Consider the following 23036-nt stretch of genomic DNA (forward strand, 5'->3'; position numbering starts at 1 on the left):
TATTGACGGAGGCTAAGGTGGTGGGTGATGCAAGTCCGTAGCTCTTCTTCCAAGATTGTCATTTGTTAAGTGTTAAAACTTCGTATTCCCTTACCTGGTTGCAGGTACCCTTATCCTACCAGGCCGCCGTTGACTTGGGGCCCGATAGCTGTAGCCTCTCTGACACAACCTGAACAATGGCCTTGAAGGCCTCCATCTCCTCTTCCACCGTGCCTCCCATACCCGCATTAGCAAAACTAATCGAGTTAGTGACGTACACCGGGAGCTGTGATTTCCGAGCCAAAAGCTTCGCCAAGCGTGTTGTAAACTCCACTGATGCCTCTGAAGAATAGAGCGTGGTAGATAATGGCTGTGCCTGGTCAAGCCGCTATGAAAGTCAGCAAAGTGTTACCGGAACCGAAACGAGCCGTACTCACGTTGGGCAGAGCGTAGACAAAAGAGCCCATAGAGACAGGAGTGGCGAGCTCGTCTTGTGTCGCTGTTGTGAGGAATAGCACAATGGACTTTGCTTTGGTGGAAAGGCGGAGGTAGATGCGGGTGTCTAGAGAGCGGGGGAGGGGTACAGAGAGCTCGATTACGTCTGTAGCCATGATGTGTCTTATGAGGAAGTATCAAGTTATTCCCTTGGTGTAGCAGAAATCTCTTGATCTCAAGACGGCGAGTGAGAGACTTTGGTAATTCTTAGAGCTGGGGTGCGTGTTGTGTTGTGTTGCGTTGTGAAGTGTACATAGATGTTTCGTCTGAGCGTCTGACGTAACTGAAGAGGTTATGAGATTTGCAGCCAAAAAAAACAATACCTAGATTGTACTTACTGATAATGAAACAATGACCAGACGGCAAATGGCAAGCTACGATGCTCCTTCCTTTTGATGATGCTTTATTCAAGTTGTCGATTTGCTCAAATCCGCAATCACATGATCTCCTCAACCCCACGCAAACTCATTCGGAGGCCCGCATAAATCATTGTCAACTTGTAGAAAGTGAGCGGCATGAGTCCATTCTAATCTTTTCATCAATTTTCACTCTCACTATTTCCCGAGTTCACTAAATAACTTCTAAGAGCAGGGTTTATGAGATAACAAAAAAAATTGGCCCTTCTGCTATATTCTCAACATTCCTCTCTACCCCTCCATGACCCTTACTTAAACGCAGCATACCAAAATCCATTTCTAAGCCATACAGTATGGCCGAATCTGAAGATGGCCACCACATCGAAATTGTCCCAGATGACAGTGCATGGGCTGGAGTAGAGGACAATGCTGAAGATCCTGAAGAGGTTCGAGTTATATTCAGCGCCTTGGATTCATTCTTGTGAGTTATCCCAAGAAAGCTCACTCGAGTCGAATCATTTCTCCTCTAGGTCTGTTGGCACACTATATGAGACCTCCAGCATCTGCTCAACACTATATACAATCTGATTCAAGGGTACTGTTTCTCATACTGAACGTTCAATAGCCAATACGCAAAAGTATCTCACTTCAACGTCACACACCTTCGTCGTCAAGCCTTCTATGCTCTTCCTCAAGAACAATGGAAACTCTTGGCTGCACCTCCGTTCAACTTCCTAGACACTCTGGAGAAGACTGATGATGCAATTGATGAGAATGCTGAGCTGGCTCGTACCATTGCTCGTGTTGGCCTACAGTCATTTCGAATGATGACGACAGATCCCGAAGACCCTGAACCCAAGATGCCTCAAGAATGGGCCGGAGTCGCCAAGCACTCCGATGTTGACAAAGCGAGGAGTACTATTCGTCAGTTCTACAGAGATTGGACCGAGGCGGGAGCTGCGGAGAGAGAAGCTAGCTATGGTCCCGTCATGAAAGCTCTTGCGGCAGAAACGGAGAGATACCCGGATAGAGCTCCTCTAAACGTATTGGTGCCAGGTGCAGGCCTAGGAAGATTGGTATTTGATCTGGTTGCGAATGGATATTCTGCTGAAGGCAACGAGATTTCCTATCACCAACTCCTCGCCTCATCATACATTCTAAACTATTGTCCTGCGGCTGAACAGCATACTATTTACCCCTGGGTCCATAGTTTCTCCAATCACCTCACCCGAGCGAACCACCTCAGAAGCTATCGCGTTCCGGACATCCATCCAGCCTCCGTTCTAGCTGCCACACCTAATGCTGGAGAAATGTCCATGTGCGCCGCCGACTTTCTCTGCCTCTATTCTAATGAAGATCATGAAGCACAATACGATGCTGTGGCAAGTGTCTTCTTCCTCGACACAGCACCCAATCTGATTCGGTACCTGGAGGTCATACGGCACTGTCTTCGGCCTGAAGGTGTTCTCATCAACGTGGGGCCGTTATTGTGGCATTTTGAGAACAACGCGCCTGGTACTCATGGACAGGATGGTGAAGCAGAGCATGACCCAAAGAGTTCATCGGGTATCGCTGATCCAGGAAGTTTTGAGCTGGCCGACGACGAAGTCATTGCACTGTTGGAGAAGATGGGATTTGTTGTTGAGTGGCACAAGACTGGTGTCCATGCGCCGTATATTCATGATCCTGATAGTCTTTTGCAGTCAACGTATAGAGCAAGTACTTGGATGGCTCGAAAGCCATTGGAGCAGGGGAGTTCATGATGGTCGCCAATAACATCAAGGCTGACACAGATAAAATATATAAATATTCATCAAGAGGTATTTGCCTTCTATTTATATCCCCATAAATGAAGGGTTGTTCTTTATCATACATTTCGAATCCATCGCCCCTACAGCTTCGACTTGGAGTCAACCATGAGCTCGCCTCGCTGCCACAGGGCACCACCATCAATAGCAATTGTCTCACCATTAACATGAGATCCTGCCCGACTAGCTAGGTAAACAACCACACCAGCAATATCCTCAGGCTTGCCCAGTCGGCGCATGGGGTTGCTATTTGCGATCTCCTCAGCACCACCAGACATCTCCAGCAGACCATTGGACATCTTGCTAGGGAAGAAGCCAGGGCAGATGGAGTTGACGGTGATGTGCCTAGGTCCCAGCTCCATGGCAATGTTGCGTCCCAGATGTAGCACAGCAGCCTTGCTAGCGGAGTAACCATATGTGCCCTGCTTTCCAATTGTGCCGACACCAAGTCCTGCAACACTGGCAGTGATAATCACACGGCTAGGATCCTGAAGAGAAGCGCTCTTCTCGAGGAGTGGCGTAAAGAGACGGATTGTGTTGAAAACAGCCTTGACGTTGAGGTCCATGACCTTGGCAAAGGCAGAGTCAGGATGCGTGTCAAATTGCTCGCCCCATGTAGCTCCAGCATTGGCGAGGAGAATATCGACGCGGTCGGTGTGCTTCTTGACCTGCGCGAGAAGACTCTCTACACCCTCGAACTTGGATGAGTCCGCGGGAACTGAGATGGCAACAGCACCGGGAGCAAGGTTGGGGAGAGCATTCAGAGCTTTGCATGCTTCTTCACAGGCAGCGGCCTTACGGGATGAGATGAAGACCTTTGATGCGCCTGCTTGGAGGAATCTGAGACAATGTCAGTCGCGTTTGTAGATAAATCGCAATAAGTGACTTACGCTGAAGCTGCGTGCAGACCAAGACCGCGAGAGCCGCCGGTGATAACGGCGACCTTGCCCTTCAGGGAGAAAAGCGAAGGGAAATCTTCCAACTGAGCTTCAGCCATTGTGTTTGTATTTGTGGTTGTGAAAAGGGAAGTGGATAGTACAAGGGTAGAAGAGATGACGTATAAGGGGTCGTGTGGTGTGATGGTATAATCCTATAACTTTTACAATGAGATCAAAGCAGAAATGTTTGACTCGAATATCGAAGGATGAAGAGATCTTTTATAGGAAAGAGAATTGATAAGCAACGTTCCCCCTTGATCTTCGTGACGAGCGTCGAGCCTCGGAGTTTTGTCTGCCCTGGGGTACGTCCGGGGTTCATTAATTAAGCCTCCGGTTGCGGGGAAAAAGATGCCGAGGCACGACGCCCGGTGGGTGGGTCTATCTCGGTAACCTCACAACAAAGCCATTCATTCATATTTATAGAATAAGGAAGCCATTCTTGGAGGCATAACTTCGTGTATTCATTCTGATATTAACACTGGACTCGTACCAAAGAGACACCCCTCAGCGTTCCCAAAGACGGGACACTGCCTCGTAAATGATTGTGATGCCAACCAGGCATTTGCAACTCATCATAAAACCCAGTGAAGTCCTTATCATATCTTTCATTAAACCCATTGGAGAGCCTCTGTAAGACTATCTCAAAACTGAAGAAGAGAAGGAGTGAGGAAACGATGAAACAAAAAGAAAAATCCAAACTCATCATATTTCAAGAATATCTTTATCAACATGTCAGGAGCTGTGTGCTGTTCCACCAAATCTTGCTGTCAAGTTGCATAAAAAGATCTTGCCCAACACAATAGAGTACTTAGAAACACTTTCCGAATTGTTGGAGACGTTGAGGAAAAAATGATGCAAAAGTCCGAGCCAAGAACAAGAAGAAAATGACTACCTTATGTAAACGCACATTAGTGAATTGCGCGCCACTTGCGAGGGTGTTCGGTTTCCAACCAGGAAGCTACCACGATAATTCAGGCAGCATGTTTGGAACGTCGAGAATAACCCATACCGTATCTGTCTCGGGATTGCGAAGTTGCCGAGACAAGTTTCGCAGGTGCATGCCAGAAAAGCTGGCAGCTCCTGAGGAACGTATATATGCAGGTGTCATTGATGACACCCGATGTAGGGACCTGCTTACACAGGCACCATAAAACGTGAATGTTAGAGCTCTTCGCAGGATCATGGTCTGCGATGCCTCTTCTTTACATGCGTCTTCTTTGCCCAGCTAGTGTTGACCGCTTCAGTGACAATATCCCAATCTGAGGTCACCACTCGACCGATGAAGAGCACCTTGACGTTATGTTCCACCGTCGTGAGTTTTGAGTAATTAACTCGGGACTCTTTTGCGATTCGCTCATCTGGCTCGTGGATGTGCACACGAACAGGAGGATATCCAAGCTCTGGCTCGCCAGGTAGGGCGGTAGGGTTTCGATTGCTACTTTCAACAACGATTCCGTGTTGTTCAGCCTTGACGCCACTCTTTTTACAGCCTTTCTTACCATAGGTAGAGATAGGTCTAGAATGTTAGCACGATTCGGGGGCTCAAGTGCTGATAGGACATGACACTTACATGCAAGTGCAGTGGCCACGATCGTTTGCGACTACGATGAACCGACGAAAATGAACAAATATTTGACCGCCGTACCGGTCGCGATAGACCGTTTCTTCAACTACACTGCCTCCTCCTGCTGGCTCCGGCCAGAGGACTTTGAAGACCTGTCGGGCGGTTAGCATAATTTTAGAGTCTGGGATGAGCCAGCTTACCTCGCCGGGTTGGAACATATGAGACTGTGCAACACGATACCCTAGCATCAAGTTAGTTTGACCCTGCTTTACATAGACCAGATAATCATACGTGGATCTAGAGTCTCTGTTTCGCCACCAGTGCCTACGATGTGCTCTTGGTTGGTGGAGGCCACAGCTGGCCCGGGATCCTCTTCCTCATCTTGAGCTGCTATGGGTGTTAGAAACCTCGAATTAAATTACATTTCAGCCTCGGAGTCACGTACCGTAAGGGGTGTATGCAGCAGATGACGACTCGCCACCTCGGTATTGATCTCGCGAATACTGTCGACTTTGAGCAAGGGCTGCCTGAAGCTCTGGGTCTTCCCCCTCGGCTGAGCCGCTTGGATAAGGCTGGTTGGATGCAGAATCTCCTGTGGTTGAGGAAGCTTTGTCAATACTAATACTCAGATTGAGATAGAGCATCTCACGTACCTTGAGTAGCTTGTGGTAATATATAATACTGGCCAGTATTCGGGTCATAATCTGGCTAGTTTAGCAATCTGTCCCATCAGGATGCCGTGAACTCTTCGCTTACTTACAAGTTTGTTCTGTTTGCTGAGTGGTTGCAGATGCAGATGGTCTCCGTTGACTATGACGGTTTTCATAACCGTGTTCATCGACCTCGTCAATGGCTTCCTGAGCGGTTGCCTTGCCTTTCCCACTAGAGGACTTGGACGGTTTCGATTTCGACTTTGATGAACTGCTATGCGACCTCGATGATTTGGATTTTACTCTCGACGATGAGCCGCCCGTGACATATTCATTATCTAGACCATCCAATATGTTAGTACATTTCAGAGCCGACGAGGTGGAAAGGAGCCAAGGGGCTTGTGGTGGAAAATCAGGGGACCAACACAGGTCAAAACGTACTGTCGTGCTCGTCTCCAGCCGCTTGTTCAGGGCTCTGTATATTGACTGAACCAAACTGCTGGGTCACCTGGTCCATCTGGTCCATCTGTTGAACTTGTGCAGGGACTTGCACAGGAGTTCGGGGCACTTCTCTATTCTGAGCAGACTCATATTCGCTCTGCCATTGAATATCCGAGTTGCCTATGTGACTTTGGTTAGTAAGTCTGGAAGAGAAAATGGGAAGGCTAGATAGAAATACACACCGGCAGCGTCTACTCTCTGGCGATAATATTGCTGGTAGTCTGGATTCCATATCCACCTAGACCACTCGCTCCATCCTGGTCTGCTTGTTTGATACATAGTAGCATTTTGCGCATGCAAGCAACGCGTCTAAATACCACGAATCGATTGCAGATCTTGAAATAAATATGTTCAACGAGGAAGAGGTTAAGATAGGTATGTAGTTGATACACCCACCAAGTGTGAAAACTGATGTGGATATATGATGCCGCAGTAATTAATATGCGAAACGTCAAACGAGCAGAGAATGCATAAATCTTTTGCACCACTAGGAACGAGGAAGTGTTTGGTGTAAAGAACCTTGAGTTCTTTCGTCTCCAAAGCCTGAGGCCTTGTTCGTTGTTCAGAACGTAACGAACTGAAGTAAAGCGGCACCGACAACTGGGGAGATGGTGGGTTGGGGGCTTTTGTAGAAATAAGCAAGAGTACAGTACAGTGGAACCGTAAAACCGAGAGGTTAGCTGGCTAACCAAAAAATGCGGCTCAGCTCTTGATTAGGGATGGAGACTGGATAAGGGAGCTGCAGCTTGGTTGCACGAGGACGAAGATCCGGGCTCTCGTTGGGTTCCTTGGGGTGCGTTGGCGTAGATCGGGATAGAATTGGATTGATTGTTGTAGATGCAAGTACTCGAGAGATTCCGCTGAGACGACTGTCTCGTCTTTGCTTTAGTGCTATACCGGCTTCCTGTATCTGGGCGAGGTTGACCAGTGTCCTGTAGGGATTTGATGCCTGTGGCGTATGTAGGTCGGGGTAGGCAGGTGAGATTCTGCCGCCAAAACTAGGATTGGTGCTTCAGAGTTGCATAAAGTATGCTGAAGGGGTATCTCGTGCGCCTCTTGTGGTAGTGCTGCTGGTGAACTAGGAGTCAGAGCAGTCGTTGAAGGCGGGTTGGTCGAGGTGGTAGTACAACAGGAAGACCAGCATCTGCCCGCAGGATACGCGATGATGACAACCAAATACTAGCAATGAGAACGGCAGAAAAACTGCTTGGCTGCAGGAGTTGCAGGACTGCCTGAAGGAACGGCGTGCAGCCTGATGTCAGTAAGCTGGAGCTGGAGCTGGAGCTGGAGCTTTGAGTCACAACAAATCTCCCAGTTCCGGTCGACCTTGAAGAGTAGATCGGTACGGGAAACAAGAGGTAGAAACCGGAAGGGCTCAGAGGGTGGACAACTGAGCGGCAACCGCAGCTTATCAGTCGCTTCTGACTATGCAGTCCAGCATCTCTTTAATGTCGCGCATCAGCCAGCGAGTAACAGAACGAGTCGAGTGGGGATGGATGCAACAAGTGGAGGAGGTGGACTCATGGAGGGGTTCTCGGAGGAGTCGAGCTGCAAACTCGCATGACGAGACCCTTAGCAAGCAACTGAAGAGTAAATAAGGGAAAGGCCTGAAGGAGATGCAGTTCCGTCCAAGATAACACCAGCTGAGACGCCGAGTTGTGGGCTCTCAAGAGAGCAGAGAGCAGTGAATGATATGGGCTTTTCATGTTGAATAGGCACTGAACATAACCTGCAAGACACGCCCCTCTCATTCGAATACACAGTCCAAGACGGAACGGACATGGGCAATATGCAAAGAGCCGAGAGCGTATTGGACCAAAGTGGGTGAATTGGAGGGGAGTGAGCGATTTTGGAAGGCGTCCATCGGGAATGTCTGCAGGGTATTGTTGTTGGTGTCGAGGTAGAGTTACAACGACGAGGCTCTAGTAGCATCTGCTAAGCTAAGTTAGCACGGGATAAGTGGATGGGAAGAGCACAGTGTGTGTTTGAGCATCCACCATTAGTGGAATTTAAGCTGGCCTCAAAAGTCTGGTGACCAAGCTCAGTCAAGCAAGCTCACGATGAGGCGTAACTTGTAATTGACAAGCTCCCGTCCGTTGAACGTTTTATTATGATCCAATGACGTGGATATTTTCCTTCTTCTCTCCACCGTTTGTTTATACGGGACATCATAAGCGATACTATGGGTAATTTTGGTAACCAGGCTGCATGCCCGTCGTGTAGTGGACCTCCACCCCTTAACAGCCCCTAGTATTGTCTGACACGGACACTATCACTGGCCCAGCATTTCCTGCACAATCTGTGTAGACTCATAGCTCCCCCTCCCTCGCTCTGCTGTCACGTTCTTATTTGGTCAGTCCAGATCATGAGATAACAAGTGCTGGACTTGCTTTGTCGCGTAATCGCCAATGGATAAATCAGAAGCTCCCACATGCATTTCCTCACATTCAGGCGCTAACTGTCGCTAGCCTTTAGTGGCCGCTGCCCCCCGGACGCCGGGATGTTTCCCCTAGAAACTGAACCTTGTTGTGTGTCACCATTTCATTCCAATGTGCAAATCAGCCGTCAGAGAGCTATGTCGTCCGCCCCAAGTTTCTGCTATCTCGCCAAATGAAGAAAAAGCAAACCCCTGGCTGGCTTTGGCTGTTTTCATTTCCTTGTCATCTCCCTTTTCCTCTCCCTTTCGTCGACCGTCATTGCAAAGAGCCTCAACGATCGACTCAGCATTGATCGTCGCATCCGTTTATCTGAGAGAGAGAAATGGACAGGCCGCCTCCAGTTCTAATGAGTTCGTCTCTTTATCTTAGCTCTGTTGATCTTACGTACGTCGATGGAGGCCGTAGCGTACGACAACCACAACCACTCGAGCTACGCCCGAATCCACCAAAACTCACATCACCAATATCCTCATTCTTCGACCTCGCCTCTTCCTGTGCCTGGGACTCATGGCAATTCCCGCTACCGGCACGAGTTTGAGGGCGAGGGGAGTTATCCGATCCACGATGCTCTGCCGCCATCAAACCCGATTCATGTCTCGACAAGCTTCCCTATGTCTGAAGTTGAGACGGTGTTTTCCAACAATCAAGCACCGTCTACTCAGGCCAGCGTAATAGACATGTCGGGCCCACCTCCGCCTTCTCATCCTCCTCCACCATGGAAACCTGGCCTTGACAATCCTCCGCCTCCGCCTCCACCACCACCACCACCATTCTATCTTCGACCTCCAACTGTACCATCGCCATCATCCCCGCACACGTCAAGTCGCCCTCCGTTCTATCTACCGCCGCCTCCACCTCCACCTCAACCACCACCTGGCAATTTCATCGCCAATACAAATCTACGTCCACCATTCACATATAGCCTTGACACGGTTCCACCTCCACAACGACTCTCTCAGCAGACATTGCCGGCGACACCACCTCGGATGACCTTCAGTTCTGCACCCAATTCTCCCAGTGATGCACCGACTCAGACTCAAACACCAAATTTGAGACCACCGAGAGGATTTGTTAGCTTCGGACCACCACACAGCGCCCATCAGTCGGGGAATAAGAGTAATCTGGCAATCCGCCTGGCCCCAAAAGCATCAACTCAGCCCGAACTTCGGGATACCACTTCTACATCTCAATCTTCAAACCATACAATCCCGCGGTTAATTGATGATGAGGTATCTTTCTCCGATTCTCTGTCCGATGAGGACTCTCTTGTCCTCCGAAACTCGCGCCAGTTTCCCCCTCTATATCCTACAGCATCCAACTTGAATCCCCAAGGAGGAAATCGCAAGACTTCTATGACAACTCGCATAACCAACTGGATATCTGAATACGAGCGGGATCGCGCCCCGAAAGATCGCCTGGACTTGAGCACCAGCCTCGATCCTGTCTTGGAAACCACCAGGGGTAGCAGAAGTCATCGATCGAAAGAGTCTGCCCCTCCTGAGGATACGCTGGAGCTACTCTGGGTCAAACTCAAAGATCAACGGGTCAAGTTGAACGACATCAAGAGTCAAATGGCCAAGAAGCGAAAAAGATTAAGAGAGTTGCGGCGACAGAGGGACGATGCAGACAATACATTCATGGGTGTCGTTCGACCTATGCTGGTTGCTCAACAAGGGCAGATAGTAACAGGGCCTGCCACTCTGGAACGACATCTGGCAGAGCTGCAGCGGCTGAGAACTGAATACCAAGCCTATGAAAACGATTACGAAGATCTTGAGATCACCTTGGATGAAGAAGAGGAAATCCTCAACAGGCTGGAGATTCGATTCTTTAGTTTGCTCGCGGTTGGTCAAGCTGTTCCTCTCGAACAGCCTCCTGAAGACGACACAAAGCATGAGGAAGACAAGAATATTCCCAATGATCTAATGGGCATATCTCCTGATGGCCCATCCGAGGATCTGCATCCTAAGTATCTGGATCTCATGGCTGCAGTCGGTGACCTTGAGAACGCCAAGGAGGAGCTTGACGAGCTACTATTTCTCAAGGAGCAGCATGAGGGAGAATTAAAGATGAAGGCAGCCGCGGGTATGGAGCTGAACGAGGCTGAGATCGAATTCTTCGATGAGTTCCCGCTGGAAGAGCAAGAAATGCGCAATAGCGTCACCAGCCTGCAGCGACAAGTAACTGATCTCCGAAAGCTGTGTGAGGAAAAGGGAGTTATGCAAAAGCATTTATCGTCACGCGTTGCTTATCTTCTCAATCCTGAAAATGGATATGAGGATATAGAACTCGATGACGTCTCCGTGATCCTGCGCAGCCGGACAGATCTTGCACATCCCACATTCCCTGTTCTTCTGAGCCAGCCTGAACACGTTATGGCTGACGAATTCCCCCTCACACCGCGTGATGCACTCAAGGCAGCAGCAGCCCTACCGGTGACTGACCCGGTGAAACCAAGCCGCATGCAGCTCGCGTCCAAAGAGTATTCCATCGATCGGCTCATGCTGGACCATGGTGAGGGTGGCAAGGGTGATTTTATTAATAGATGGCTTTTGCACCAGCTTAGGCTATCGTCAGTGAATGCGCTGCTTCTCCATACGACCTTCACCAAGAGTCGGGGACTCAAGATCCGTGATCTTGATCGCTGGCAGAGTGATGTACTGCACTATTGGTGGAACGACGAGGGTGCAGAACTACCAGAAGACATGATGCAGCTTGTAACAAGCGAACACTCCAATGACGGTTCAAGAATTGGAACGAACCAGCTCTCAAGGGCGGTGACCTATACCCCAGGCGTGTCGGGCGGTAGACAGAGTCTATTGACTCCGAGTAGTGTCGCACACTCTACCTGGTGACGAGACTGCCAATGCTTTGAGGCTACCGCCATATTTCTTTCTGTTCTGCCCATCCTTTTGCTTACCTTGACTCCTTCCTTTTCATTTGTGTTAAAATCTATTCGGATTCCATTTGGCGGTCAAAGATGGTTATCTGCTTTTCTTCAGGTTAAGATCTGAGCAGACCAGTTCCAGTCTGGTGCAAAACAGGACTAGGCAGAAACCTAGGTCGGCACGGTATTCTTCAGTCTGCTTTTTCTTTTCAGCGTGTTGTTGTTGGTTTGCGGTTTTTGGTTTGTTTTCTGGCGCAAGCGATGTCATATACCCCATTCTTGTTGTTATTGGACTTTGAGAAAGGAGGTAATGTATCCGGATGTTTATACCCTTGGGCTGGTATTATGGGAAGAGCATGTAGATTGGTTAAAGTGTTTGTTAAAAGGTGAAGATAATATGGGTTATTTGACTGGTTGGCGTATGGTGTTTTAAGTAGTGGAGGCCAGTATTATTATGCATGGTGTATTATGCGTGATATTTGATGGTTCGGGGTGTTGATCTTTATAGAGAGAAACTACCGAGTAGTGTAAATGGCCTCTGAATTGTCACGAGAATGGCTCGAACCATTCCATTGTAATTCTTGTTCTTTTTCATACTGTAGTTTCCCCACCACGAACGAATAGTTCCCGCAAACAGGCGGGTCCTGAAGCTCTAACGGTGGGCCGAGGCCACGAGACGAGAGGGTTCGGGACGAGCCTCGCGGGGGGGATCCAAATTTCTCCACTTTGACCGTCTAGCGACGGAAGAAAAGGAACTGCTTGTATGTACTGGTACTTGGACGCCATCCAAGCCCCTCTCGGTTCGCCCAAATGAAGGTGGGGGAGTGTGCATCAAACGGCCGAGATGAGGAGGCATGTGACTAGGAACTACCTCCTCGTTTGTGATTTTGATTTTGGTTTTTGATTTTCTGGTTTGGTCTGGCTTGGTTTCATCGTTTGGAAAATGGGCGTCATTTTCTTACTGTCTCATTTGTGATGTCGTGCCACTGAGGCAAGTCTCATTTGTTTTTCTGGCTCATGGGTTTATATGAGACTTTGGTTTGGTAAATTACAAAAATGTGTTAGACGACTATGTGCAGCTGAGGTGCTGAGACAAAGCGCCCGTGCAGCAGTAGCAAAACACAATTAATCTCCTCAAGGTGCACTGTACTGTAGGTATGTAGGTGTGCTAGAGATGGATGACCAAGCGTTTTGACTAACAATGATTCCCCCATTTTTGCATTTTACCCCGTAAGGCTGGGGGATGGGACGGGATGGTGTGAGTACGCTTGTAATTGTGCACATCTTGTTTCTGAGAGTGAACGATCACAACATTTACAATGCAAGTCATCGCCTTAAGCAGAGTCTGCCTATTTTTATCGATAGCTTATCAAAATGAAACAGAAATCGAACCATATAATTCACTCTCAAATAACAGCAGATAGCCCAGGCCCATATCAGTAGAACCCAGACTCCATACCTACCTACTTAGCTACCCCATATCAGCACAGTACAATCACCAGACTAACCATCAAACCACATGCAAAACATACTTCCCCACGTTTTCTGAGCCAGACCCTTCAAAAGCCGCTTCATACCGGTCTTCCACCAAGCCCTTCTCGTGGGGGATCACCCCCTCGAGCCGTCCCCGACGTCATACAGCAGTTGGAAAGGGTGCAGTGGGATAATGCTCATATTTCCAAGGTCAGAGGAGAACAGATCGTGATGTTGGTGCGGCTCTGCTATACAGCTGAATGGGGGTGATTTGCACCAGTTTGGGGATGACGTGCATGCTGGTATTTTCACGAGGGAAAAGATCGCCTTGTTCGATTTGAGCTGAGTCTGAGGTCGGGAACATTATGGCCTCCATACTGCTGGTTCTGTGCCTTGGGGCACCTCATGTTGGTGTTGAAGTCTATATCGACCTTGGGTCAGCCTAAGCCTCACACTACTTAGCGTCAACTATGGTATGCCTTAACTTTCCGAGGCGCTTTTGATATTTCTGATAAGCCACGAGCTCCCGAGAGGGACAGGAAGTTGGCACTAAGTTGCATCCTACGCTGTGTTGCTCACATCCGCACTGAGGCACTTGTCACAACCACAGCCGTAGTAACTTGGTGTCTTATAGTTACTGGGTAGAAATGATTATACTGGAGAAAGAATTGGAGGTCCTATCCGCTGATTATTTCCTCTGTATCCTTCGATTATCCAAACTGGTCCAATTCTGTTCCAACGAATGCCTTCGATCACTCCCCTTGGGATAATCGCCTCATTACAGTATGCAGCTGAATAGAAATAGGCGCTTCCTCATGCGATTCCAGTAAACTTGGTCTTGAATCTGAGGTGACCGTAAACTGAGGTTCGTTGTTGGGGTCTGACGTCTCGGGGGCATCACTAGCCTCAGCATCGTCACCAGGTGGCTGCTTGGCCCAGAACTTCCACTTGCTCTTTCTTCTCGGTACATCCTCAGCTTTAACAGGTGGGTGTTCTTCTGGCTTTTCGTTCTTTTTGGATTTCCCGAGTCCTAAACCTTGACTGATACGCCGCCAAGTCGTGCCGTTGTTCTCATTTTTCTTGGTCAACTTGTCACCTACAACCTTGGTTTTGTCTGGCTGAGGCTCTAGGACTATGTCGGCTGGGGTTTCGGCATGCTTGGCATATCGTAGACACCCTGTGTTTGCGCTATTACGTCTTTCGTTGCGCTGCGGTTGACGATGGCTAGAGTGAGCATGGCGACCACGACGTCCACGATGAGAACGTCTGTAGCGATCGTCTGGGCTGAACCTCTCTTCGGGGATCTTGTACTTTCCCTGACGTCTTCGATGGTAGCGCATGGCTTCCTCGTTGACTGACGGTGGCCTTGTCCCATAGGAAGATTCCGGGGTGTGTACATGCGAGAATCGTGAATGATGGTCATCGGTCGAGTCCTTGTCTATCCAAATCGAAGAGTCAGAATAATGGGTCCAAGGTAAAGAAGGACGGCTCGAGAGCGATGGCTCGCGAGATTGATCGGAAGAACTGGTGTTGTTTGGAATAGTCGTGTGGTTATAGGTACTCGGAGGGATTGGAGGATCTTCCGCTGCCGTGGCTGCTGCTACGACTGTTCTCGATCCTACATCCTCCATGATTGAAGGATAGAATGACGAGAGGTAATGGTGAGATATAGATATAAAGAGTCGTCCATCTGAAGGAGGCGAGGGTGAGTGTTGGGATGGAAGTGAATGGCAGGAGTTGGGAGATAATGGGGGTTTGGCTTTGATAAGATTGCTTGTATGAGAGAAGGAGGTCCCGTTACTTATAATAGTAAGAATCTTTCACTGCCTTCCTAGTTTTGTTTATCGGATACCGTGTCGGCGAATGTCAGTATAGAGAGTGCAAAAAGCTCATCTATGGAAAGTAAGGGTGGCTAGTGGGTATTCTGTGCCCTCTCATGCTGAAACAAATTGAGGCATGAGCAAAGTACACCATGAGTTTCCTTTACGATTATCTATCCCAGCATGCTAACACCGGCTCTGAAAAGGCTCCACGCAGTTAGTCAACACTTAGGTTCTTTGCCGGGCAGTGAAGTTTCCCATGAACTCAGTATAGGAGATTCTGTACCTAAACTAACAATACTAAATGTTCAACTCAGACAGAATTTCCCCTAAATGCATATCTCAAATCAAATGATCCCTAAGTACCATTAACTTCAAGTTGCGGTCATATTGAGTAATGACAAGGTCTATCATGACATTACATCACCTTAGGTTAATTTGTGAATTGCCCATATCCCATGGCCTCGCGACCGCTCCCTCAGGATAGCACGATTCTTCATAGACCGTACGAACGAGGTGAACGGGGATCGTTGGTTCCCATTGCCAATCCATGCATTCTCCATCTTGTCCATCGACACCAGCCTCCAAGGTAAACTCGAGCACGCGGGTGTGCAGGATATCAACACGGTAGCAGAACTCTTGCACCTCAGCGGGGATATCTTTACGTTTGTTGAAGACGGTGTTATGCAGTGCTATTAACGTGTTCCGGATAGAGTCACGACCTTGGCCTTTCTGGGGATCCTCGATGGTTTTTAGTCTACTGGTCAGCATAAGATCGTCCTTTGGGTTCAATCAAGTACCTATATGAATTTGACTTTGACTTTGGTCTTGACCTTTTGGATGTCTTCTTGTCTTTGGCATGAATCTTGGCCCGTTGTCCCTTGGTCATAATGATTGAGATGATATTAGATCGTCCTAGACACTGGTGATAATAGTTATGAGGAAGTGGGAGGACTTGGTGTCTAACCGAAAGAATTCGCCAGTTCCAGATAGTTTCTGTGTGCCTTTATCGTGAAGTGGCTGGAATATAAGCATAGATTCTGAGCTGGATTATCAAAGGCGGATGTGGTTGAGATGGACATCACATCACGAGTCACAAGAGATACAGGTCAGTTCGCAACTGACTTCATTGACAGATATTTCCCCCATCAGTTTGCTTCATTAACGTTTCTTTTCATGGTGGAGCCTATCCTAGGCTGGGTTCTTTGATGAATGAATGAAGTTGTCTTGCCTGGATGACCTTTGTTTGCTGGGGCTTCATCCTGACTATAGTCAAATATCATCAAGAACGAGAGGTGCACCCTACCTAATTGAATATGTGTTACAATTCCGTGTTCCTTGGTAATCGAAGAAACCACCTGCGAAATAGCGCAATTCATATCATTCCTAGGTGACTGCGGATACGTAGGGTAACTCTTCATTGTGCTATGTACCAAACAGCGATCCAATACAAAGGATTTTGAATCATGTTCTTACATGTTTATTACTTCTAAAACACGCAAAAGGGTCGGTGATTGTTTATGGCGGTCGTCCCCATATTCAGCCCGCATCGCGCTCTTTGTTTTGATTGAAACCCTTTAAGTGCTGCATATCCAGACTGGTTACAAGACAGCATCGTTTCACCACGGAGTTCTACCTTATCTCTGACTTGGGCTTGAAAGAATAGTTTGTATTCGTTGGCGTCTTCTCATGGTACCAAGTTTCCTTCGCTGTTGCTTCGACATTTCTATCCTTGAGGGCAAACTCACCATTTCACAGCGAAGTCATGAGGAACAAGCGAGAAAGTAGAGGCAAGTAACAGCCAAGGAAACTTTCTTCCCATTTGGGCTATCAATCCGCAGTCATAACAACACAGCCTCCTTTGATGCGGAATATGGCAGAATGTCAAACGGTGAAGACCCTGGAGGCATGACGGGTGCATCGAAGCCGGTGCGGACTTTGAGTTCTTATGACTAAAAAGAAGAATTCAGGTTCGAGGGGTTTTCTGGGCAAACATGGAAGTGACTGTTTATAGCAACATGCCTGTTTGTGTCCGGGGACTCTGGTCAGAGTTTCGGCGATGCCGTGATACTTGCGAAAGGATCTTGAAGTTTCTTGGAGAACCAGGGTGAGATCTGCTTTCCTCGAAACCATGACCGTATTCAGGAAGGTATTGAGTACATATCAAGGTGATACACGAGCCAGAGGCTCTCGAAGGGCTCAGTACTGACACTGTAGCATTGCCAATCATTCTCTCAAAGAGACTTTGTCGCGAATCGATCTACGAGCATCACAAAGCGGGAGCCACTGCGGACCCTGTCTAGGAAGGAAAGAGTTGGAGTCCGATGCAAGGAACATGATAGACAAATTGCGAAGATGACAAAGTCCGATGCATCTGGGACGACTTTATCCATTTGGCTTAGTTATGTGATACGAATCGTCCACCCCGACATCCATGTGGCAGTGATACCTGCCCTTGATGCGTCAAGCCGTCCATTGTGCTTACGATGACTTCGCTTCGCTGACCAGGAAACTACAACACATCGTGTTGTAAGGATTAGGGGGAGCGGGAGGCAACAGAGGGGATCCTAGTCAGGGAGAACATGGTATCACGTATCGATGGATTCGATGAGAGGATTTAGAGAAGAAACAGAGTTTGAAGCATAATCTCGACAACAAGGATATGCCCGGGGTCTTGATGCAACGTGGAGGCTAACTAGATCAGGTGCCTGGCTCTGAAGCTCTGGAAATTCTGGCTCATGAGTCGAGTCTGGAACTTGTTCATCAGACAGCTTGGCAGAGTCTCCTTGTTCAGAGAGTGCGATAACGGACATGTTAATATGGCGAAAGGAGGCGGAAAAGGGGTAAGCTCAATGACTGCATATCATGGAACCGAGAAGGATTCCGAGGCCATCAGCTACTGACTTGACCTGAGGCACAGGAAAGAAAACATACAAAAGAGCCTGTAAGTGTCTGCGCCTTACGAGGCGAGAAAAGTCGATTGATGTTTACAGAAGAAGCTCCGACGCATGGCTCAGAAATGAGGCTATCGTTGGTGCATTTATTTAGCCGGAGAGGCTAGCTGGAACGCGCCTTATGGCATTAATTTGACCAGTGTTGGTGCGTCAATGTTTGGAGACTAATTGGATGCCTGACCACGGGGAGCTAACGTTTCAGGGCAAAGAATTCGGTGCTCAATTGCTAAAACGATGAATGAGTGGCAGTCAAAGAGGTCATAGCCAAGAAACCCCAGACGGTTCAAGATACCCCAGGTTTCGCCACCCCAGGTTCTGGGGTTTGTTACGAGAAATCTGAGATTGTCGAACGAGTTTGGATTGTCATTACAGTACCGTTACCCACCAGAGTGGACTGCGATGGGATAAGATGTGATGAGATGTGATGTGATGTGATGCGGGGACGGCAAAAAGCAAATGCAATGGGCGGGCGGGATAAAAAGAATGGGCAAAGAGAAGCGTAAAAATCCGGGGTCTTAAGGTTGATGCGACAAGGATTCGAGACTGTGCCGTCAGCTTGCGTCTGTAATGGCACGATACCACACACTTGTTGTTTAAGAGGGTGCTATAGGAGGATCTAATTTCAAGTCTAGACCTCACGACACCATCTCGGCTGATATCAAAAACGTGGCATAATGATATAGCTCACGGGTAACTTGATCCTTCAGGACAAATAGATTTTGAGGTGGCTTGAGGACTAGAACTGATACTGGGATAGCGAAAACAAGCAGACCGCTCTCATGCAAACGATGTGACACGATAGTCGACATGTTACTGCAGCAGGCCTTGTCTTGCCCTGTCTCGCCTTGTTGCTCGCGTGGCATCTCTCAGCGATCGTTTCCAAGCATGGGAATGATGCTCGTCCAACGCACGTGGTTAATCAACCGGCGTGAGTAAAAGGCTCTACCGGATAACGGCAGAGGCGTTCAAAGGGGGGAAACAGAAACATTTGGCTTGACTCGAGTCATTAATTAATCAGACTGTTAAACAAAGGCATAAGAGGAAAAAGTGAGGCGTGCGGAAATAACGATTTCCAATACGTTCGGCTTCACGTGAAGGATACAGCTGAAGTGAGTTCATATGACACAAGACAAAGACGATATCTGCCATTGAGCTTGAGTGGCTTGGCAAGCGTAAGCCAAGCGGACTCGCTCATTAACAAGTTCCACCTGGCGGTCAAAGCGACAGCGACGTTGGACGACACAGGGCGAATTGAGAATAGGTTCCTCGGCATATACGGCTCGTTAGTCATTGTGATGAGCGTGTTAGCGGACGGTGAGTTTTGATTCTGGAGACAGGACGGAAAAGAAGGCATCTGAAATATCCACTCTCTTCAACGACTCGCGCTATTGATATGATTCACAAGTCCTAAAAAAGATCGTCGGCTCTTGCTAATTCCGGACCCTCTCTTTCTCCCCATCTACCGTTCCCCATATCCCACTCTCGTCTCTTTGTCTCTTCTCCCCCAGATGCCAAGCGTCTACAGCAACCGAGTCCCCGTAAAGCCAAGCCAGCCGACGCAGCAGAACCCCCGCGTGCCAAGTGCAACGTCGACGCTGAAAAGGAGCTCATACGAGACATTGAGACAGAGAAGAATCTGGGGGAGGGTCTCTGCGATGGGGATATCAGGATGTACAGCGCCAAGACCAAGATAGAAGGAGAGAAGCATTTTAGCACATGCGAACAGACAGTGAATGAATAAGTCAATTGAAACAAAATCCACTGACAGCGATGATCTTTACTATCAGAGTGCCTGGCGGCCATGTGCTCGGAGCATTTCATACATAGAGTTGGCTCGATGTCAGCTGCAAATCCTTTGATAGGAGGCTTTGGTCCATGTCCTTCACGCATTAGCCCAGGGTTTTTTAGGGGATGTTCAGGGGGTCTGTCCCGTGTGTGGTGAGCGTTAGGTTAGGTGAAAGAAGGGCCGGCAAAGGGGCGCCGTTCCTGAAACTATGACGGCAGATGTGTTGTCGCCTTCTTTTTTCGAACTGGCTTTTATTAATTGATTCAGAAAAAAAAAAGTCAATGCTCATCTTATATCCACTGCTGACCAACAAAAATGTTGTGTTTTGCACTGATTTAGATGAGATGAGTTGAATGATTTTCCAGACTTAGGCCAGTGCAGTTAGTGGGGTCTCTCCACAAACTGGATTAAACTCCACAATCCCTCTCCACTTGTGAAGATCTTGGGCTGGACGCCACCCTCTCATCTTGTGTCTCTCTCACTTCTGGTCCAACAGATGACGACCAACCAATTATCAATATCACTCACCACTTTCTAATCTTTGACGCCCGTGGTTTTAATTCCTCATGCCCGGGACATGCAGACATGGTTCCATTATCATTTCTGGGGGATCTTCAACAGATGCTGGGATACTCTCAGTCTAAGCCAATGCAATAAATCACTTGATCAAAGCAGAAGATCTCACCTCTTCTTGTTTCTGTGATACCCTCGCTGTGCAGACTTGACACAAGATGCTGTGCTATCATACCTCTTTAGGCGAGAACGCCGTGGCTTGAAACTTTGATCCTTCTCCCATGCTGTTGGCTTCAGGAGGCGTTGGGTAAATGTATGACTTACGTCTCTTTATCGGTATCGGCAACATGTCCGTTCTTCAAGGTTCTCCATATCTTTTTTTGGCCCTCTTTCTTTTACTTACTGTAGGATCTACCACATCAGCAGCTGTGGAGCCCGACTGGCCCGTCTTACAGATTTCCCATCCCCATGCATTCCCCGGGACATGGATAAGACATCGACTTTAGGCTTGTCCTTCTTCAGCTCAAGGGTTACAGGGGATCCTCGTCGAGTTCATCACTTGTCTATTGTACCCTCCCACACCCCATGTCATAAGCATAAGCGCCAATATCACTACCGTCTGTCTTGTTCTGTCCGTGTTCCTCTTTGGGTATACGCATGCCATGCCATGCCCTCGCCTCTGAGTCTCCCCGCGAGCCATATTACATACAGATCTACTCCCCCCTCCTTTACATGCTGGTCTTCCTTTGTGCCGGGTTCTTGGTTAGACTGATTATTACTTGCCTACTTCTTACTTTTATCTTGCTTTTCCCCCCTCGCCCCCGCCATCATCATCTTGCTCGCCCTCCTCTTTGTTGCGATTGTGTATGCAATAGTGATCTGCAGCAGTTTTCTTTATAATCCCAATCATCCCCCTTGGTCACTGCATAGTTTCCCTCCTTGCTTGCCACGCTTTTGTATTGCACCTTTGTCCTGAATGTGCAATCATTGGTAGTATTGGTTGTTATTAGACACAAGCCTCGGCGCTTTGGGACTTGACCGTTGCGCATACCAACGCTCCTTCTATATCGAGGACACCCAACCAACCAACCTTGCGCCGACAATAAAGCATTGGACTTTACTTACAGCTCCCTCTTTTCATTCAACAACACTTCATCATAAATATTGAGTAGACGCTGGGAGAATGCTGGACTATCGATAAAACCGACTCTCCATCCTGACCACGGCTCGACGACGAGAACCACCAATTGCTTGGTGATCACCACCAAGACCCAAGTTAACTATCGTCCACTCTCTCAAGTCTCGATACTTTCATCATGTCTTCCGCCGAACATCTCTCAAACTCGCAGCTCCGTGCTCTGAGCATCATTGAGCGGACATGTTCTGTCTTCTCATTAGTCGGCTCACTCTTCATTATCGCCACATTCTTGTCATCCAAGGCCTTTCATAAACCCATCAATCGACTAGTCTTTTACGCTTCCTTTGGCAACATGATGACCAATGTCGGTACATTAATGTCAAGATCATATATAGGCTCACCCAATTCTGTGGGCTGCCAATTTCAGGCTTTTCTCATCCAGATGTACGCTCACTTACACCACACCGAAGCTATTAGACACTAACATAGGTTAGGTTCATGCCTGCCGATGCCTTCTGGACCCTGTCCATGGCCATCAATGTCTACCTGACATTTTATTTCAAATTCGATGCCCGAAGATTACGGAAGATGGAGATCCCTTATCTCATCGGATGTTACGGTATCCCTTTCGTCCCCGCCTTCGTATATATCTTCATCAAAAACCAAGAGGGGCACCGAATGTACGGTAATGCCACACTCTGGTGTTGGGTGAGCATGGAGTGGGATATCTGGCGTATTATCACTTTCTACGGACCTGTTTGGTAAGTAATTGATCAAGTCTAGCTATGGAGTGGCGCTGACCATCGCAGGGTTGTCATTGCTGTTACCTTTTTTATCTACATCCGCGCCGGTAGCACCATCTATCGCAAGCGACAGGAACTTGATGATTTTAGCTCCACCGATCGAGATCTGACTTATGGGGCTGGAGATCATCTGGGAACGATTAAGACGACAGAAGTTTCAGTGACCACAGAGGTTGTTACTCCGAATGCGATCCATCTTCAGCCCATGGGGGGCCGCCGAGCACCTGACCCTAGCGACCCTAGCTCTAACGCATATTCGGTTCATATCTCAGCGCAGCCTAACTCTGGGGACGTCGGAGATGAAGTTCTCCCTATTGAACGACAACAAACACGGGCGAGTGTTCAAGTTCCGGCACAGCAGCAGCAGCGATCAGGAGGCAATCCCGCTCGAAGGAGGAATCGAGAGCTTAGCAATGCAGCATGGCAATACACAAAGTGTGCCCTGCTGTTCTTCACAGCCATCTTGATCACATGGGTTCCATCCAGCGCCAACCGTGTGTACTCAGTATTCCACACCAAAAACTCATCTGTACCTCTCGAGTTCATGAGTGCTTTCGTGCTCCCTCTTCAGGGATTTTGGAATGCCCTCATTTACATGGTTACTTCTTGGAGTGCGTGCAAGAACTTGGCTACCGATCTGCGTATGGGTCGAAGGCCAGATGTGACAGAACTCGTTGGCGGCATGGCACCAGAGGTCGGGGCCAATAACGCAAGGACAATGACCAGCCACCATCGACACAACCTCGGTCAGTTCCGACGATCGAATAAGTTCGAAACGGAAAGCATGACTGAACTGGCCAACGAGAGCCGGCCGACTTCAGACGATGAGCGGAGAGACAACGTGCGTGTATAACAGTTCTAAGGGTCTGCTTGGAAACGATGCTGCAGATACCCTTTTCCTTTGTTACTATATATAATGAAGACACGACTTTG

General features: G+C 48.4%; 9 protein-coding genes across 9 annotated transcripts; 3 read left to right on the forward strand and 6 right to left on the reverse strand.

Annotated features, from left to right (window-relative positions):
- Window positions 1-876, reverse strand: FOBCDRAFT_13843 (uncharacterized protein). Its single transcript, XM_031172836.3, has 2 exons — window positions 417-876; window positions 1-367 (listed from the first exon to the last, which is right to left on the reverse strand). Exons 1-2 carry the CDS (start codon window positions 588-590, stop codon window positions 116-118), a joined length of 426 nt encoding a protein of 141 aa, XP_031049621.2. The 5' UTR covers window positions 591-876; the 3' UTR covers window positions 1-115.
- Window positions 877-985: 109 nt separating this feature from the next.
- Window positions 986-2630, forward strand: FOBCDRAFT_13852 (N2227-like protein-domain-containing protein). Its single transcript, XM_031172837.3, has 2 exons — window positions 986-1311; window positions 1456-2630. Exons 1-2 carry the CDS (start codon window positions 1184-1186, stop codon window positions 2591-2593), a joined length of 1266 nt encoding a protein of 421 aa, XP_031049622.2. The 5' UTR covers window positions 986-1183; the 3' UTR covers window positions 2594-2630.
- A 23-nt stretch (window positions 2631-2653) lies between these two features.
- Window positions 2654-3854, reverse strand: FOBCDRAFT_13854 (uncharacterized protein). Its single transcript, XM_031172839.3, has 2 exons — window positions 3529-3854; window positions 2654-3478 (listed from the first exon to the last, which is right to left on the reverse strand). Exons 1-2 carry the CDS (start codon window positions 3633-3635, stop codon window positions 2722-2724), a joined length of 864 nt encoding a protein of 287 aa, XP_031049624.1. The 5' UTR covers window positions 3636-3854; the 3' UTR covers window positions 2654-2721.
- A 144-nt stretch (window positions 3855-3998) lies between these two features.
- Window positions 3999-4460, reverse strand: FOBCDRAFT_13885 (uncharacterized protein). The gene has a single exon (XM_059608016.1). It carries the CDS (start codon window positions 4280-4282, stop codon window positions 4049-4051), a length of 234 nt encoding a protein of 77 aa, XP_059466714.1. The 5' UTR covers window positions 4283-4460; the 3' UTR covers window positions 3999-4048.
- FOBCDRAFT_13884 (uncharacterized protein) lies at window positions 4461-6973 on the reverse strand. The gene is made up of 10 exons (XM_059608015.1): window positions 6474-6973; window positions 6232-6411; window positions 5901-6128; window positions 5794-5844; window positions 5586-5732; window positions 5432-5521; window positions 5341-5381; window positions 5147-5292; window positions 4586-5092; window positions 4461-4468 (listed from the first exon to the last, which is right to left on the reverse strand). The coding sequence occupies exons 1-9, from the start codon at window positions 6568-6570 to the stop codon at window positions 4756-4758; spliced, it is 1317 nt and encodes a 438-aa protein (XP_059464079.1). The 5' UTR covers window positions 6571-6973; the 3' UTR covers window positions 4461-4468; window positions 4586-4755.
- A 1977-nt stretch (window positions 6974-8950) lies between these two features.
- On the forward strand, window positions 8951-11649 carry FOBCDRAFT_13909 (uncharacterized protein). The gene has a single exon (XM_031172844.3). It carries the CDS (start codon window positions 9122-9124, stop codon window positions 11582-11584), a length of 2463 nt encoding a protein of 820 aa, XP_031049629.2. The 5' UTR covers window positions 8951-9121; the 3' UTR covers window positions 11585-11649.
- A 2192-nt stretch (window positions 11650-13841) lies between these two features.
- Window positions 13842-14720, reverse strand: FOBCDRAFT_268798 (uncharacterized protein; the record flags this gene model as incomplete). The annotated part of the gene is made up of 1 exon (XM_031172845.2): window positions 13842-14720. One exon carries the CDS (start codon window positions 14718-14720, stop codon window positions 13842-13844), a length of 879 nt encoding a protein of 292 aa, XP_031049630.2.
- Window positions 14721-15332: 612 nt separating this feature from the next.
- Window positions 15333-15798, reverse strand: FOBCDRAFT_196456 (uncharacterized protein; the record flags this gene model as incomplete). The annotated part of the gene is made up of 2 exons (XM_031172846.2): window positions 15333-15666; window positions 15710-15798. 2 exons carry the CDS (start codon window positions 15796-15798, stop codon window positions 15333-15335), a joined length of 423 nt encoding a protein of 140 aa, XP_031049631.2.
- A 5680-nt stretch (window positions 15799-21478) lies between these two features.
- On the forward strand, window positions 21479-23006 carry FOBCDRAFT_287849 (uncharacterized protein; the record flags this gene model as incomplete). The annotated part of the gene is made up of 3 exons (XM_031172848.3): window positions 21479-21744; window positions 21795-22061; window positions 22110-23006. 3 exons carry the CDS (start codon window positions 21479-21481, stop codon window positions 22954-22956), a joined length of 1380 nt encoding a protein of 459 aa, XP_031049633.2. The 3' UTR covers window positions 22957-23006.
- Window positions 23007-23036: the final 30 nt, after the last annotated feature.

The sequence above is a fragment of the Fusarium oxysporum genome, chromosome II, assembly GCF_013085055.1.
Source record: "Fusarium oxysporum Fo47 chromosome II, complete sequence".
NCBI classification, from domain to species: Eukaryota; Fungi; Ascomycota; class Sordariomycetes; order Hypocreales; family Nectriaceae; genus Fusarium; species Fusarium oxysporum.